The 17222-nt window shown below is 41.4% G+C and overlaps 1 protein-coding gene across 16 annotated transcripts in view; it reads right to left on the bottom strand.

Annotated features, from left to right (window-relative positions):
- neo1a (neogenin 1a) overlaps window positions 1-17222 on the bottom strand; it is a 187394-nt gene that overhangs the window by 65383 nt on the left and 104789 nt on the right. For all 16 annotated transcript variants that reach the window (XM_039794911.1, XM_039794909.1, XM_039794922.1 and 13 more), the window contains exon 5: window positions 2552-2688. In XM_039794911.1, the coding sequence (XP_039650845.1) occupies window positions 2552-2688 (137 nt within the window). The remainder of the gene's footprint in view (window positions 1-2551; window positions 2689-17222) is intronic.

Raw genomic sequence — 17222 nt, forward strand, 5'->3', positions numbered from 1 at the left:
TTATGGACCAGTTTTGTACAAATTAAAGCAAAGACTAGTCAGCATTCACTTGGGAAAGTGTGATAATTAATACTCATAAAAAAATATGTCTCAAAACGAATACGTAGAGAATTTTAATTTGCTCATCAACACTGAATGTTGAGTGTTAAATACTACAGCATCAGCAGTCTAGTTTCTTCACAGAACTGACCTAAAATGAGATGCATAATGAACACTATTTCGACCTGAAGCCCATAAACTGCCAGAAATTCAGTTTAAATCATGAACAGGACAAACCTTACAGTATATACACAGACAGGTGTGTACACAGACAGGTGTGTACACAGACAGGTGTGAACACAGACAGGTGTGTACACAGACAGGTGTGAACTGTTGCTGCAATGTCACATGGAGCACAATGATCAAATCGCAATGCTGATTGTTTTGTCTACTACTTAATTACTATTTAATACTAAGCAGAGATGCACCGAATCCAGGATTCGGCTTCGGATTCGGCCGAATATTGGGCTTTTTGACGGGGTTCGGTTTCTGCCGAACCTTAGAATTTTTTCACCACGAACCGAACCCTGCGCTTGCACTAGGCGCGCTACGCTGGTCGACGTAATGACGCCGCCATTGATTACAGGAAGGTGTTTACGTAGGTGGACCGTTCAATGCAGTAGGCTGTGAGAAAGTGAAAATGGAACTCAGGAGCAGAAAAAGTGTCGATTGGCAGTAGGCCTGCACGATTCGGGAAAAAATAGGAATCCCGATTTTTTAGCTTAGAATTGATATCACGATTCTCTGCCACGGTTTTTTTCTCACAAAGTGTAATGTTTATTGCACACATGAACAATGACAAAACAAAACAAACTGGCATTACCAAACAGATTATTATATTTTGGCACCTATAGCACATTGCGCATCACCACAAGCCTGTAAACATAAATAAAGTACATAGTGGTCATTAATAAGTACCAAGATAAAGTGACACAGGTAATAAATAGACCCTGATACAGGGCCTATCTAACTCCCGCTTGCAACATGTCTTCACATAATTAAAACATGTTAATGTCAAATGCTTTCAATAAATTAATTCAAGGAGAAAAAAAAAAATAAAATAGAAGTCATTTAAAATGTAATCGCAATCTGGGGTGAATCGAGATCACGATTTTCTAACGATTTATCGTGCAGGCCTATTTGGCAGTACTTTCAGTCAAAAGAAGGTGATTCAAGTCGAGCTACTTGTTCAATATGCAATGCCAGTTTGTCTCGTGGTGGCAAGGACCCTAAACACTACACAACATGGCCGCTGTTAAAACATTTGTGTATGAAACAGCCGAAAGAATACGAGTTGTTCATGAAGGAATCTACAGACAGCAGCCAAAATGCAGCAGCTTCAGGTACGGCGAACGAAAGACAGACACAGCTTAAAACTGGTGTTAACTAGACGACCATTACCAGCTTTGCTAGCCCTACACCGAACAAACAGTGGTAACTATGGAAATTGTCAAAATAGTTTTTCCCACTTGTCTTCCTAGCATAATTCCCTATTCATTTTCTTTTTTTTTTCTTTTTTTGTTACAGTTAAAATAAAATGAAAAATACACTGCTGTGCATGTTGTTTACTTCATTAATGTGTTTACTGTGTTAATGGACTGAGGATGGGAGTAGGATTCGGTATTCAGTTTCGGGTTGGGCAGAATCTTAACCAGTGGATTCGGTATTTGGCTGAACCCCAAAAATCTGGATTCGGTGCATCCCTTATACTAAGTGTGATTAGTGTGAATGAATTATTTGGACAAACATTTAAGAAAACACACTGTATGGTGCTTCACTATGTTGTCTGGTATCTATATATAAAAAAACAAAAAAAAAACAGCTACTCTTTCAGTCTCTACTTATTCTAGTAGTTGTCTTTCTCCTGCCAGTACCATTTGCAGCTCAAATCTTTCTGTTGTTCCTGTGTGGGGTGCAGTGACCATATGTGAAACGGCAGATATAAACAGGTACTAAGACTCCATATGCTATCTGCTTCTGCTATATACATCGCTCACTGTCAAAGCTGCCTCAATATCTCCAAACACATATTCTTTTTCATAGTGTGCAGGACATCTCAACATGGCTGAGTTACCTGCTTGTGCACGTCTACATAGTTTGCATGCAAGACACACACACACACACACTTTCATTTCAAACTAAATTGTCATTTGCTTTGTTTCAGGTCTGGGATATGCGTCCTCGGGGCATTTAATAAGCTCATTCCCAAACATAATCAGACGAAATGAGACGGTTTCCAGCTCTCCACCGCTGCACTCTGCTTAGTAACTAATTAATGCATCCTTACTTGCCACTGCTCTTCAAAAACCTCCAATCTATGCCTCAGTTTTAGCCTGTACGATCACTTTGTTCCTAATTTACTCCAAAAAATAAAGCCATGAGTATGTTCTAAGATTGGCTGACTTGTAACTATGTAACCTGATTTATTTTTGATCCGTGCTTCTGGCGGTGTAATGATTTTGTGCCTCTGGTCGTACAACAGAAAGCCGACAATGTGGGTTGCTGAGGGTACCTTGTATGGTGAGTTGGGCCTGGGCTTCAATGGTTCCATTGGTATTTTCGGCCATGCAGGTGTAGATGCCGGCATCCTCCTCTGTGAGATTAGATATCTGGACACTGCCTCCTCCCAGCACCTCCACACGGCCCTCACTGGAGACAGAGAAATACAAAGTTGTGGGGAAGGAAGAAAGATAAAATGATTTAGGTGTGACTGTGACCAAGTCACCTGACCTGCTCCTTTTCATTTTTTTTTAAAATAGCATGAATGACCTTTGGGGCTTTGCTACACGTAACACTGTCAGCATCACATGCAGGAGACCTCAGGCCTCAACAGTTTTTGGAACCAGACTTATGTAAAAAGTAATTACAGCCCATTTCCATGAAGCATAATTCCTTCCAACTCATTCAGTTCGCTGAGTGGTAAATGTTGCAGCCTCTGGAGCTCCATGTTCACCTACTAGCCTCAGGTTGACTCCATCATCTTTCACCTTTTACCAACTCTCTGAATAAATAAAAGATGCTAAAATCTGAGTCAACTGCCCTGAAAAAGGCAATCTACAATTCTTCTGGACTGCTTGAGAACTCAGAAATCTCGTGGCATTAATAGTTTAAAAGAGTACATGTACCAAGGCTAACTGAAGTAACAGCTGGGGCTTGTAGTTTGTACAGTGTCACCGCCGCGGTTGTTACATCGCCATAACAAATGTTTTTGTTCTCTTTCATCAGCTGTCAATGAACTGGGGGTGACGTGCATCTACAAAATCTAAATACAGCGATCTGTCATCAAGGAGAAGTGATTCTAACTTCAAGAAGTGTGGTTTCTTTCCATCAAGTATTGACAGAGGTGATGTATCCAGACCAAAATGTGCATACGATGAAGGTTTACAACCTCATCGTTTTGAGTATTTTCCTTCTCTCATATAGGCTCTACGTACTATTCACTCTGTGTTGTGCTCAAATTTCATAATATATATTGTGTCCTTCGGTTAAATCATTCTTTAAAAAAAAAAAATCTTTTCATGTATAAAAGATCTATTTACATACTGAAATACACAGTGGCAGGAGATAGAACTAGCTCACTGAAAACTGGATAACAGTTGTTTGATTCATGTTTTGACTCATTTCAGAATGGGCAGCCTTAAATATTTATCATTAAAAATATAACCACACAAATATTTGTACAGCCTCTTTTTGAACCAATGACCCTCCTCCATTTTAAAACAGTCCTAACTTTGATTTTCAGAAAATAGGCCCAGGGGGAAGCAGTCTGCGGCCAAGCTCTGGCTTGATTCAACAACCACTGGAGCATTAGAGTAGGAGGAGGCTGAGAGGACAGAAAACCGAAATCAATAGCTTACAGAGAGAACTCTGCGTTCAGAAAGAGAGAAACATAGAGGCAGGGGAGACAAGTAGGAGCAGCGGGACCGGCTGAGGAAGATAACAATTCAAAAAGGGACCACAGCAAGTAAGATGCAACCGAGGAACGCAAGATCAGTGCATAATGGTTTTTGCACAGAGTGAGTATACGTGCAGAGCTAATGAGGGCACTGAGGAGTGGCCGGGTTAGCTCAGTTGGTAGAGCAGGCGCACATATGTAGAGGTTTACTCCTCGACGCGGGGGCCGCGGGTTCGACTCCGACCTGCGGCCCTTTGCTGCATGGCATTCCCCTTCGCTCCTCCCTTTCGTGTCTTCATCTGTACTGTGGAATTAAAGGCCTAAAATGCCCCAAAAAATAATCTTAAAAATAAAGAGTGCACTGAGAAAAACAACACTATGCTGGGGGTTGATTTAGTTTTAAACCAGTCTTTATCCTTCATAGTTCCACTTCCGGGATTGCTCTGGTGCTGCAGGAAATTCCGCCGGATGCATGCATTTTCCGTTTCCTTCTGCTTTCTTTGTGTTGAAATTCTAAATTCGGTGGATTTCTGAGGACTATTGTTAACTGCTCCTCAGATCTCTGCAGGGCAAATAGAGACAGCTAGCTAGACTATCTGTCCAATCTGAGGTTTTCTTTCCTCGCACGACTATTTTACAGCGGCTCTGTGCAGAGTTTAGCACCGCCCATAATGATTCTGATTGATTTAAAGAAATGCCATTAAACCAGAGCACATTGTCCTCTCATCCCCGAATGCTATGTGGAGTAGCCAGACCCACCTTCAGCGTGCCTGGGAGGAGGGTCTGGCAAAGCCAGACTAGTTTTAAACAAACTGCTGACTAGCTAGGGCTTCCACATGAGCTCCTGTTTCTCTTTCCCTGACTAGTTCTTGGTTTTGGCAGCAGTGGCCTTTTTGAGACTTTCTGTCTGCCTGTCTGTCTGTGCTGGAGTGGAGCTTCAGAGTGGCACTTGACCTGCTGTCACCAAAATGACATCACTGTTCCACTTGTATTGTATGGATAAATTAACTTCAGCGTAAACCGCAATCACATAAAAGTGTAATAGTCAGCTAACCCTTCAGGTTAGCGAGACTTGCTGTCTTAAACGTGTGAAACTTTAGTGTCTGAAAAATGAGAAGTGCAAAATTATATGTGTAGAAGATTTAAATGCAATTACAGACCGCTGCTTTGTAGGCTTTTCTGTACATTTTCCTTACCGATGGTAGGGGGCAGCAGTAATGTGTCCAACACCACTCTCGCACAAAAGCCCAGACGCAGATTAATCAAACATGCTGTTTAACCAGCATTTGACCCTTCTATACCAGACTGCTATAAAGGTTATATTAAGGTTAATATACCTGGTTGTCATTGTTCACACATGATCCGGGTTTGCAACTGTACTTCCAAATTTCAATGATTATTTTATTTGTTTACGTTACAGTAATGCAACTTATATTCTCAAATAATGTTGAAATATCGAGACTGAGAGTAACATAATAATAAACCAGTGTTCACCTATGTATAGTCTCGCTTTGCCAGAACTTCCTCTACAGCGCTGCGGAGGAGGGTCTGAAAAACGTGCTCTCGTTTATTGGCATTTCTTTAAACCAATCACAATTGCCTTGGGTGGCGCTAAGAGCCGGACGGAGCAACCATGTCTCTCAGAACAGCCTCGGGAAGGAACTTGTTTTGGTGGAACATGTGTACGTTGTTTTAGTCGTGCAACAGAAAACTCAGATTGGACAGGTAGTCTAGCTAGCTGTCTGGATTTACCCTGCAGAGATCTGAGGAGCAGTTAACAATAGTCCTCAGAAATCCAGTTTAGAATGCCAACACAAAGAAAGCAGAAGGTAACGGACATCCGGCCCAAAATGAGGGACATCCGGCGGAACAATCCCGTAAATGAAACGTCCTCGATATAGACTATCCTATTTTTAACAAATCTGGGTAACACTTTACTTGAAGTTTTCTACATAAGAGTGACATGCCATGTCATGAATACATGACACTCACATGACACTGTCATGACACAGTCATGACACATGAACCCTGACCCAAACCCTAACCATAACATAACCATAACGTGTCATGACAAAACCGAATGACACTTACTAAAAAAGAGTTATGTCATAAATGTTTATGACTTGTTTATAATGTTTTATGACACGTTCATGACAGTGTCATGTCAGTCTTATGTAGAAAAGTTAAAGTAAAGTGTAACCCAAATCTGATCTGTGTAGGACCTGTTGTCTGACCCAGGCCAGCAGCAGGTTTATTGGGTCCGATCAAAAGAGCAACGTTGACCCGTTCAGACCGACAGTAAAACACCCAGATGACTAGGTCAGTCTAAAAGTGTGCTATCAAACACACTGAGCCAATTCTGACAGCAGTAGATTGTGTAATAAAGAAACCGTACACAAAAAATATGATGCTCAGCAGGACGGCTGACAGAGAATGCCCCGGGTCTTCAAGATGGGGGGGAAACATAAGTAGGCAGCTGTCTTTTTTTGGGGGTTCTGAGACCGCAGAACATAACACAGAACCACTAGAAATGCCAAATGGCTTTCTGTACATTTGACTACTTCTCTGTGCACATTACAGAGTATGGCTGACTCTGCTGAGAAGCTCTGCATGACAAATCCCTGCTGAATGAGAAATTCCTCTGAAAGAGTTGGCTGTGCCAGGCATTCCTGCAGCCAGCCTCACCAGGACAACTATTCAGACTCTTGGCCTTTAGTGCCTCATGCACCATTAAGGGCATTGACAGCTTTCTCTTGTACTTGAAAGAGGAACACACAGCACGTATCAAACCACCAGGCAATTTCTCATTCTCATTCAAGTCAATCTTACTGCAGCAGCTAAAGTGGCCTGTGGAACAAAGAATGTTTTACTGTTTATAGACCATGAGGGAGGGAGACAAAGTAAATTGGCTTGAGCCAAATGGGCTAAAAGACACCTCGCGCTATTGTGAAGGATCACTTGTAGTCATTTAAATAAAGACAAGGTGCCTGCTGTATGGATATGAAGGATATGGTGTGCGTTAGCTGCAGGTCCTTGGCGAGAGATGCTGGTAAAATGAGGCTCTAATTAAAACGGCATTATTTGGATTCACCTGCAGAGAGCTGTTAAAATCAGCTCACCGCTGCCACTGTCACTTCATTTCGTTACAAAAAGCAGACGCACACGTGCGTGCACTCGCGCAGTACAAGCAGCGTGAAGATTACAGGGATGAGGTGCGCTGATGCTAATTGGCGACTTGCTCTCCCGTTCAGGTTTGGTGTCAGCGTTTTTACTAATCCCACTTCCAGCAGCTACGACTTTCCACACTGCTTCCGTTGTGGTGTGCATAAAAAGGACACATTATCTTGTTGTATCTCGTTACAAACACGCAGTCAAATATAGTTTACCTTTCAAAAAAAAAAAAAAAAAAAGTCTAGATATTGACTTTCCTTGTCGTAACACCTAAAAAAAAAAAAAAATTGTATTTCAGTTTCAAGATGTTGGAAAGAATAACATCCTCCTTCTGAAGCTCTCTAGTGTGTAGCTGGGTACAGGAGAGGAGTTGAGAATGTCCTGTCAACATGTAGAGGCCTCTAACACAATCGTGTCCCCTCTTATGCCATTCAGCTTTGAAGGCGGTGGCAGCCACGGAGACTTCAGAGAAGGGCTTTGGGGTGGAAGAACACATTTGGTATGTGTGAGTGGTGACTCAGCCTTCCGTAACACAGAGTGTCAGCAAGGTCAGCATACCTGGGCGAGGGGACGCTGCAGATCACTAAAGAAGTGTGTGTGTTTGTTTGTGTGTGTTTGTGTGTGTGTGTGTGTGTGTGTGTGTGTGTGTGTGTGTGTGTGTTGACGAAGGCAGTGCAGTCACCGAGCAATCAGTGGCGCTGTGACAGTGGTTGGGCACGGGTCATGCTATCTGCAGCACAAGGGGGAAGGCAGGTGCAATCGCAACGGTCACAAAAAAAACTTTTCTGTTTTGCCTCTCTTTTCTCTTGTTTTTCTCTGTTCAGATCAAGTTTCTTTTTCAGTCCTTACTTTCCTCCTCCTCTCTCTGTATATCTTCGTCTTTGTAAGCAAATTGAACTTCCATCCTTTTGACCGGAACATAATCTCAACAGTTCTATGAATTTCAATCATGTTCAAGGTGTGAAAAACAAAACAAAAAAAAGCAGCATTTACAGCCAATGAGGAGAGACCACGGATTGGAATGCTTTTTACCGCTTCCAAAACAAAACATTTTGTTCTTGAACTATTCCAGTTCACATATGAGCTTTAGTACATGGGTTAGGGTTGGGAAAGGAATGCGAGACACAGCAGAGGGAAGAAATAAATCAGACTAGGTAATAGGTAATAAATGACTGAATAAACAAATAGAAATGAATGTGAGAAACAACCTGGTGCCAACAGCACGGGCTGGGGCTTCTCAAGTGACTCAGCCATGAAAATGTTTTTGTTTTCCTCTGGCTCGTAATGAAAAGCTGCAGGGCCCTCGAGACAAAAACAAATCTTGCATACCTGACTTTATTTGCTTCTCTTTTTTTTTTTTTTTTTTAACCCTCCCAGGGTCCCCAGGAGTAAACCGATCGTTTGATTAGTGCATATTACAATGAAGCCTGCAGCCCATAACTCGCATATTGTTCTTTTAAATGGCTCCAGTGGGCCCTTGGGGTGCTTAAAGCAACGTGAACTCTGTGTGTCCTGTGCTGTGTCACATCCACAAAACGTCAGCACTCCACCAGATTATAAAGCCTTTAAATAGGACATATACCCACATAATGTCTGATGAAGGGCCACAGTAAAGCCTGAAGGTGAGTTGTTTTATGCTGTGAAAGACAATGTGCAGGTTCAGGCTATAATAAAGACCCACATTGGGACTTCTATTTCTACTAATGATGATGATGTCGCACTGTTTTAACACAGTTTCTAATCAAACAAATGCAACTAACTGTAGATACAGCCAATGGCCAATCCCCAATGTATTCCTCTTATCCTCGATTCCTATAGGACAATAAACACAACATGACAAGAATTCAAAAGAAGAACAATAGATGCTTGTGCGTTTGTGATGTGCTGGAGACTAATGCCTGGCTCACACTACAGGAGTTTCAGGCCGATTTATAAAAAAATCTTGTCGAGGACCTCGATCGGTTCCGATGTTCGGCGCAGATTATCTGGTAACGTGAGGCGTTGACAGATCGAATCTTGCACCTCCCGATCTGCTCGCAGACACATCGGGGCCGCCCCGATAATATCAAAAATGTTTGATATCTAGGATTATAATCGGGCGTGAAACGACCATGATTACGTCAGTACTTCCACAATAGCCAATGAGAGACAGGTCTGCAAGGAGACGGAAGGGACGGAAACTTTTGAAATCGTTTGAGTGTGTGAGCATGTTTAAGATTTGAGGGAAGAAAATCTGCAAAGATTCTCCTCAAGTGTGTGCTGCAACCAGATTTCAAAATCGGTTAGGATTTTAAAACTCCTGTAGTGTGAGCGAGGCTTCAGAGACATCCTAAAAGGAGACTTCCAACGCTCCACTGCCAGAAAACCATGTGCATTTCTTGTTTTCTCAGCCCCACATGCCAGCAAAACCACTCCATTACCTTAACCCACTCTGCTGCTGCCATTTATCATCTTACCAGTGGTGAAGAAATTTAAGTTTCTAAGCAGAATTCTAACCTTATGGGCCCTTGTGTGTATCTGGATGAACGTGGTGTGCTGGACACCTACAGTACCGTACATGCCAACCTCTCTCAATGAGGGAAACATGTGGAGAGGAAGAGTTTCTATTAATACTCACATGGATCTTAACTCTTCCTTGAGCGCTACTTTTTACACTTTGATACACCTCTAAAATCTAATTCAATCCAGTAAAAAAGCTCAGCCATAAATTCTACCTTTACAAAGATAATAATGCCCAATTTTGATTGACACTATCAGAGAGGTATTGATTTAAAGTGCTCATATTATGCTTTTGGGCTTTTTCCCTTTCCTTTATTGTGTTATATATCTTTTTTTGTGCACGTTATAGGTTTACAAAGTGAAAAAGCCCAAAGTCCACCCCAAAGGGACTTACCATCTCCAACAGAAAACACTGTTCACAAACCGCTCCAAACAGCTCTATTGTAGTCCAGCCTTTACTTCCGTGACGAACATGCGTCACTTTGTAACACACGTTATAATGCTCGCCTAGCTGCTAGCGTGGCACGCCCTAATACTCTGCTTCTGACTGGCTAGTAGTCCTTACCTAGCTACTGCGCATGTGCGACTCCCAACAAAGATGGAACAGAAGTGAGATGCCTCACTCTGTAGCCAAAACAGAGAGCTCAACACACAGGGTGAAACGAGGAGCTGCAGCAATGTGCAGTACAACAAAAATATGGTGTTTTTTTTAAAATGAAATCAAGTAAACCTATTCGGATATAACCTCTAAATACAATTATGAACCTGAAAATGACCATAATATGCATTATATTAAGATGGATTTCTAATAAAAGATTAGAAACTCCACCATTAACTATGACCTTAGGCAAGGCGATTTCATTTATACAGCACATTTCAAAGGCAATTCAAAGTGCATTACATAAAACATTAAATAGCAATTAAAAACAGTCATTAAAGAGAATAGAAAATAAAAGCAACTTAAGATAGAATAAGACTTAGTATTAAAGCGCCCATATTATGCTCATTTTCAGGTTCATAATTGTGTTTTGAGGTTGTACCAGAATAGGTTTACATGGTTTAATTTTCAAAAAACACCATATTTTTGTTGTACTGCACAGCTCTCTCTCACACTGCTGCAGCTCCTCTTTCTCACCTTGTGTTCAGGTCTCTGTTTTAGCTACAGAGTGAGACATCTTTTCTTCTGTACCATCTTTGATTGCACTCAAACATGCGCAGTAGCTCAGATTGTAGATCATGTCAGCTAGCTCCATAGACAGTAAAAGAAAGGCTGTTTCTCCAACTTCGGTCAGTTACAAGGCAGGATTAGCTGGGAGACTTCTAAACGAAGTTAGCATGCTAGCGCTAGCATGCTAACGGTTGTGGTTAGCCAGCTCGTTTAGGCTACTGACGTGCAGATTTTGAACAGCTCACCCAGAGACTGAAGGCAGGATACATTCAGAAACCCGTATCTCACTCAAAACAGCATGGATGGATTTTTTTCAAAGTTTGTATGCGTTTGGAAGCACCAGAGACACAAAATAACACCCCAAATCCCAGAAAAAAAGTGATTATTTTCATAATATGAGCACTTTAAACATAGATTAGTTAACACCTCTCGGAATGTTTTAACAAAAACTGTAAGCTTTGTTTAGGAAGGAATATATGCAGCAGAGCTGTTGTATTAGATTTCATTACATTATACAAGTGTACCTAATAAAGTGCCTTCCATACTCGCATTCCAACACTTAGATGACAAGAAATTAGGATTCTCAATTTTTTCACCCTGAACAATAGGCTAGGCAGACTTCTTTGGATTCTATGGTCTGAGTAACTGCTGTATTTGTCGGCTGAATCTGTGCTTTCCAATGACATGTCACTAATGGTTAATCTGAGGAAAGGAACAAGTTAAAATCATCAAAGTCATTAGATTTTAATAGGTTGTATCTTTGACAATCTGAAAGATTACGTTGCAACCCAGGTTTTCTTATTGCAGTGGCTGTATGAAAACAACATAGAAAAGAGCAGAATGGTGCAGAATGTCTTAAAATTGGTTTGAAAACTGAAACTGAATGTTTAAAAAAACCAATGGCAGCAGCTTATGGTGCGGGTGTTAACAATGTAAGTGCACTCAAAAGGATGTAGAGAACATAGCCGGTTCAAGTTCTGGTGTCACTTTTTGACTTCACTCAAAAATGCAGACAATTATACATGATTGCATCTGAAGGATTGTTAGCTTGGATGAAATTTTAAATGGCAGTGGCATTTGCTGGGCCATGCTGCCCTTTTCAAAAGCAGTAGAACCAATTCTTCTGTGTGCGCATGCAGCATTACCAGAGCTATCAAAATTGTCAAACAGTTATAAGAGTGCCGGTGGTTGGAATTTTAAATCATTCAAATTCATCCAGAATTCCTACTGCTAAATGTCTGTTGTGAATTGGAAATTTCATTGCACATTACAGTTATAATGCTTCAGATTTTCATAACATCTAGTGTCGCATTGCCAGACCTATCTCCACAGTGTCAGCGCTGGAGTATGGTCTGGCTACACCAGCTAATTATTTTGGGATAGGGGGAAAAAAACACAGATTTATTTCTTTAAAAGGTACACTGTGGTAGTGTTTTAAGTATATCTTCATTCATAAATATGTCCTCATTGGTGTAAAATTACCTCCGCCAATGATCTGACTCATCCTCGTAAGCGAAGAATTTCTTATCTGTATTTACATTGGACGGGCAAGTCCAAGGAGGCTTCCATGTCATTCCGCCATTTTGAAAAACTGTAATCGGGACATAAAGCACTAGCAACGCTTTTTCGTTCAGAGCCAGCGTCACGTGACTGAAACCAGCTGAAACGGAGACGGAGATCAGCGAGAGGCGATTGTCACTGCCCCGGCAAATCTGAAAGCCTGCACTGCACTTCAGTTCATAATGGAGGACCATTACTTATGCCGAGCCGCAAGAGAAGGAATCATCGTCGCAGAAAACAAGAGAAAAAGGCAACGTGACCGGCGAATTCAAAACATCAGGGTAGGGCGCCTGGTTAGCTCACCTGGTAGAGCAGGCGCCCACATATATAGGTTTACTCTAAAGGGCTAAAATGCAAAAAAATATATATAATCTTTAAACCTTTAAAAGGGTAAACATCGGGGTAGCCTTTCCCAGGTGGAAAGAGCTAATGAAGGAGAAAGACTTTCAAAGGGATTCTGAAGTTGCCGGCTTTCTTCTCGACAGGTAAGTCAGTGTTACGGTCTAAATTACGAGGGTAATTACTTATACATGCTCACACTAATGATTCAACTCAGTTCGCAGTTTGTTTAAAATAACGAACATCATCACCCAAAAGAAAACTCTATGAATAGCTTCTTGGTACATAATGGCTACCGTAGTTGCAACACGCATTTTAAAAAGCGGGGCGCTAGAGAGCACTATTCGTTTGAATGCAAAATACAATTTCACCGCTAGATGGGAGAAATTCCTACACAATGTACCTTTAAACCAATCACTACCATCCTGGGCAGCTCTAAGCCTTGATGCAGCGACGGTGCCCTTGCAAAACAGACAGCGGAGATAGCGGAAAGGGGAGGGACATCGATTTCCAGCTTTTTCAAAGCAATGTATGTCCGGTAAGCCGGACTACATTACATCTAACCCCTTTTTTGATACAATTTATGACATCCTTTGTGCTGCCACTGGTCTATAGTGTAGCCTGACAAGCCAGACCCACATCAAGATGTTGGGTCTGGGAACTCAACATTGGCAGGGCTCAATCTGAGGGGCAGGATAAACGGTTGTCTTTCAAATTCCCTCTGCACTCATAGCCAACCAGAGCAACGCAAGTTGATAGATTCAACTTTTGCCGTATCCGGTCGGCAAATCTCCGAACACATCTTCCTTTTTTTAAGAATGACTTCAGTGCTCAACTCCCAAGTCTTCCAGAGTCGCGGCCAAAGCAGATTCCAAAGACCGCTGTTCGCCAGCAGCAGCAGCCATCTTCTTTGTTTTCAAGTAGCAGGGAATTCACATGGAACCGTCGCAACTATGCCGTCATTATGTTAAGCCCGCCCACCGACTCTATACACGACGTGATTGGCCTGATCAGAATTAGATTTTTCCAGCTCGCAAGCCAACAGAAAGTTGCTAGACTGACCCTGGCTGCAAATTACATTTGCTGCCGCTAGGGTGCATCTAGATTTCTAGGCTACTATATGTGTGAGAATTCAGACACAACTTTGAGACTTGATTACCAGTATTTTACCCATATTATAAAGTGTTACCATATAAAAGCAATTTGGGAACATCCCTCGGCTTTTATGCATATTTATATTTATGGTGGTGGTGGTGGTTTTTAACTACGACTAGTGGTGAGGTTTGAGGTTTTCCTAAAACTAAATCTAGCAGGATGTTTATTTAAACCCCCCCAACACTAAAATTGTTGAGGATCTTAATGTAAACCGGTGGAATATCTCATGGCATGGACAACAGGATGAAAACTATTTCTTCATTTACTTTGTGTGGTTTGCATGGTAGCTCACTAAAACTAAAATAAAGACTTTGCATGGACAGAGGTGTGCCTATGCATTTGTGCGTACATGTGTGTTTGTATTCCCTTTCTTCTCCTTTTCTTCTTCTTCTCCCACCCAGAAAACAGCAGAGTAAATAAGGTGATGTGTGTGTGTTTGTGTGCTTTTGTATGTGAGATATATGTAAAAGAGGGTTACATTGCAGTCCAATTGCAAACAAATTTCTCACACCATGCTTCTCTCTCTATAAATGCAATATACACAATCATATTTAAATGAAGGCGAGAAGACAAGGAGGAGAGCAGACGGATGGCTCGGAGGCTTTGGAAGGGGGTTGATTTACACGCTCTGTCAATTCCCTGTTGCTGGCGGACATGCATAATTCATCCATTTTATTGACTGCTGGGGAATTCTATTAGGTGATAGAGTGATATTCCCAAGAACAAAAGATGACTGCCCTTTTCATGAGTGTCATCAGGACCAGTATGTGTGAGTACGTGTGCACACTGGCACCTGCTATAGATGACACAGAGCACATTTTTGCTAAGAATGCATTTTCAAAACCTTGACTGAACAGCTTCAAGTGTTACATATTCTGTCACAGTGCTGCTGAGTTTAATCAGAATAAATGGTAAGCTTGGTGTCCTTGGCAATAGACTTGCTCAGAGCCTAAATGAATTTGAGGGTAGGATTTGGTGAATACATAAAACAGCATGTTACAGCAGAATAAGTCATAGTGTATGTGTACCACAATATCATTCAAGATACTGTGTGGAGATTCCCTAGTTAAATAATTTCACACAAAGAGAATAATAGATTAAGTAGCATCTCCTACATCTCTCTGAAAAACTATATTTACGCATTTAAAAAAAAAAAAAAGGTATTAGACAACCAACAATCTACTTGTTCACTTTTGTCACTGAGACAAAAAAAAAAACATTCATTTAATATAAAATAATAACTGGCTTTTGGATTGTTAATATATAAATTTAATGTGGGATTAAATCAGACTACACAATATCAACCCGATGACAGTCTGACCTGACAGACATCAGGATTGCTTGTTTATGTGTAAAGTGTCATAGTGGAAGACAACTGATGCAGCATCTGGGACGCCGCAGGATGTCCCGATAAAAAGACAAACACGTCAGATTTTTTTGTATCTGTCAAGTCACAGCAAGAATTATTGACTATGATTGTCCAATGTGGTGACGATCTCAAAAGACAAAAACATGTAAACATGTAGCATACTGGACATTTAAGCGATATATGCAGTAGCTCAACAGAGAGAAATAATCTTCTCTACATCTGAGACTTAGAGAAGCACCTGTTCTAAATTTCCATTTCAGGTCTTTACTCTGATCCCATCTGTCATCGAAGGCATCAAAGAGTTTTATAGCAGCCTTTAAGTCCTACATGGCAATATGGACAGGTGATACAAAAGAAACACCGATGTCTGTCTTCTGGCAGGTTACGAAAAACATACTAATGAGATTCTTCAAAGACTTATAACAGAAATCCTTTATGTGGCACATTTTGAAGACATTTGAAGGATTTCACTGTGTCTTTAAAAGTATCCAAAAGTACTACTGAGGAGTCAGTCGCTAGAGGAACAACTAGCAAAGAGTTACAAAAGATAATTAGACAGCCTAGAATCAGTATGGTCTAAAACCACCATACACAGTTTCATGTTGCACTTCTTTTTGAATCACCTACATTATCCGCAGCTCTGAATAAAACTGTCTTTCTGCTATTGTGAACACAGGCCGAGAGAGACAGGAAGAAACCGAGACATGACCAAGTTAAAGCACCAGCAGCAGAAGCTCAATGTGATAATCCCCACTGTCAGTGAGTCCCCCTGCCTTCAATTGGTAGCTTTGGCACATCTTTATAAACCTTCATCTTATGTCTACAGCTTCGGCGTCGCCACTTTAAAGGCTGTTTGTGCTGTCCACCCAAGACCAATTAGACACTCTTTGCAGATTTGCCTCTCTCTCTATCTTAGACTGTATGCCACACAGATTTTTAATTGACAGCAGCTCTTCTTTGTCTCATGTAATGCCTGAGAGGGACAGGAGAATTCCACTTCTACTCTTTTTAATTGTCAATGTCGTCTTAAAATCAAAAGAAATTTGGTAATGTATTCGCCACACAATCCATTTCTGCTCTGAAGGCAGGAGCATGAAAGTCCACTTCAAAGACTTCCCTGATTGTTCAGGGTATGCTTGCTAATTACCAACAGAGACACCCTAGGGGGGTGGATATGCACGCCGCATAGTGTTTTGCAATTAATACAAGGTAGATTAATAAGCACCTTTTTAACCAGCTCCCATTGGAGGTCAGATGTACTCACACAGGATTCCATCGGTGTTGAAGACATTTAACTTGAGATGTGGTGCTCTGCTTGGAACTAAAGGTTGGAAAGTCTAATGATATTCTAGTTCACACTGCACTGGAGCCCTGTGGTTACCAATGTGAAGACCTTACATTTAATTTCACCGAAGGTAGAAATCCCATTCTGGGGCCGGATTTAAATGAATGAGCCTAATTTAGCTATTTTCTGTCGACCCCACAAGTTGCAACGTTATTATTCTGCAGGACCGGTACACAGGGTTTAGGTCAACAAAGTGCTTTCTTAATTGGTGAGAATCAAACTTCCCAGAGCCATTGCAGCTCTCTCTGAGGGATTGGAGCTGCTGTGCCTGAGCTAATGAGAGCCAGAGGAGTGAGAGCACAGGCACTGTGACACTCTCTCTTGGCTATTAATTTGTGAACTTCCCCTCAGCTGGCAACCCTGCAGCCTTGAATCCCAGCTGAAGTAGTTTCATTGACAAGTCCAGGTCCCCCCACCACCCCCCCTCGGGGCTCTTTGAGTAGCAGTGGCAGAAAAGGATAAACACTTTTGAAGACCGGAGGCCCCGTTTACAAAAGGAGCCGTACATTATGGTCTGTGTTGCTAGAAATATGTAATTATTGTCAACTTTGATGGGTAAAGGTGATTTTGAAAAGTTGATTTGAATAAGCACACCGGTTTCAACACGACTAAGAGCAGAAACATGCCCCAAGAAAACCTGTAGCATTTTAAGTAGTGCTGTCAAACGATGAAAATATTTAAT

The sequence above is a fragment of the Perca fluviatilis genome, chromosome 3, assembly GCF_010015445.1.
Source record: "Perca fluviatilis chromosome 3, GENO_Pfluv_1.0, whole genome shotgun sequence".
Lineage (NCBI taxonomy): Eukaryota > Metazoa > Chordata > Actinopteri > Perciformes > Percidae > Perca > Perca fluviatilis.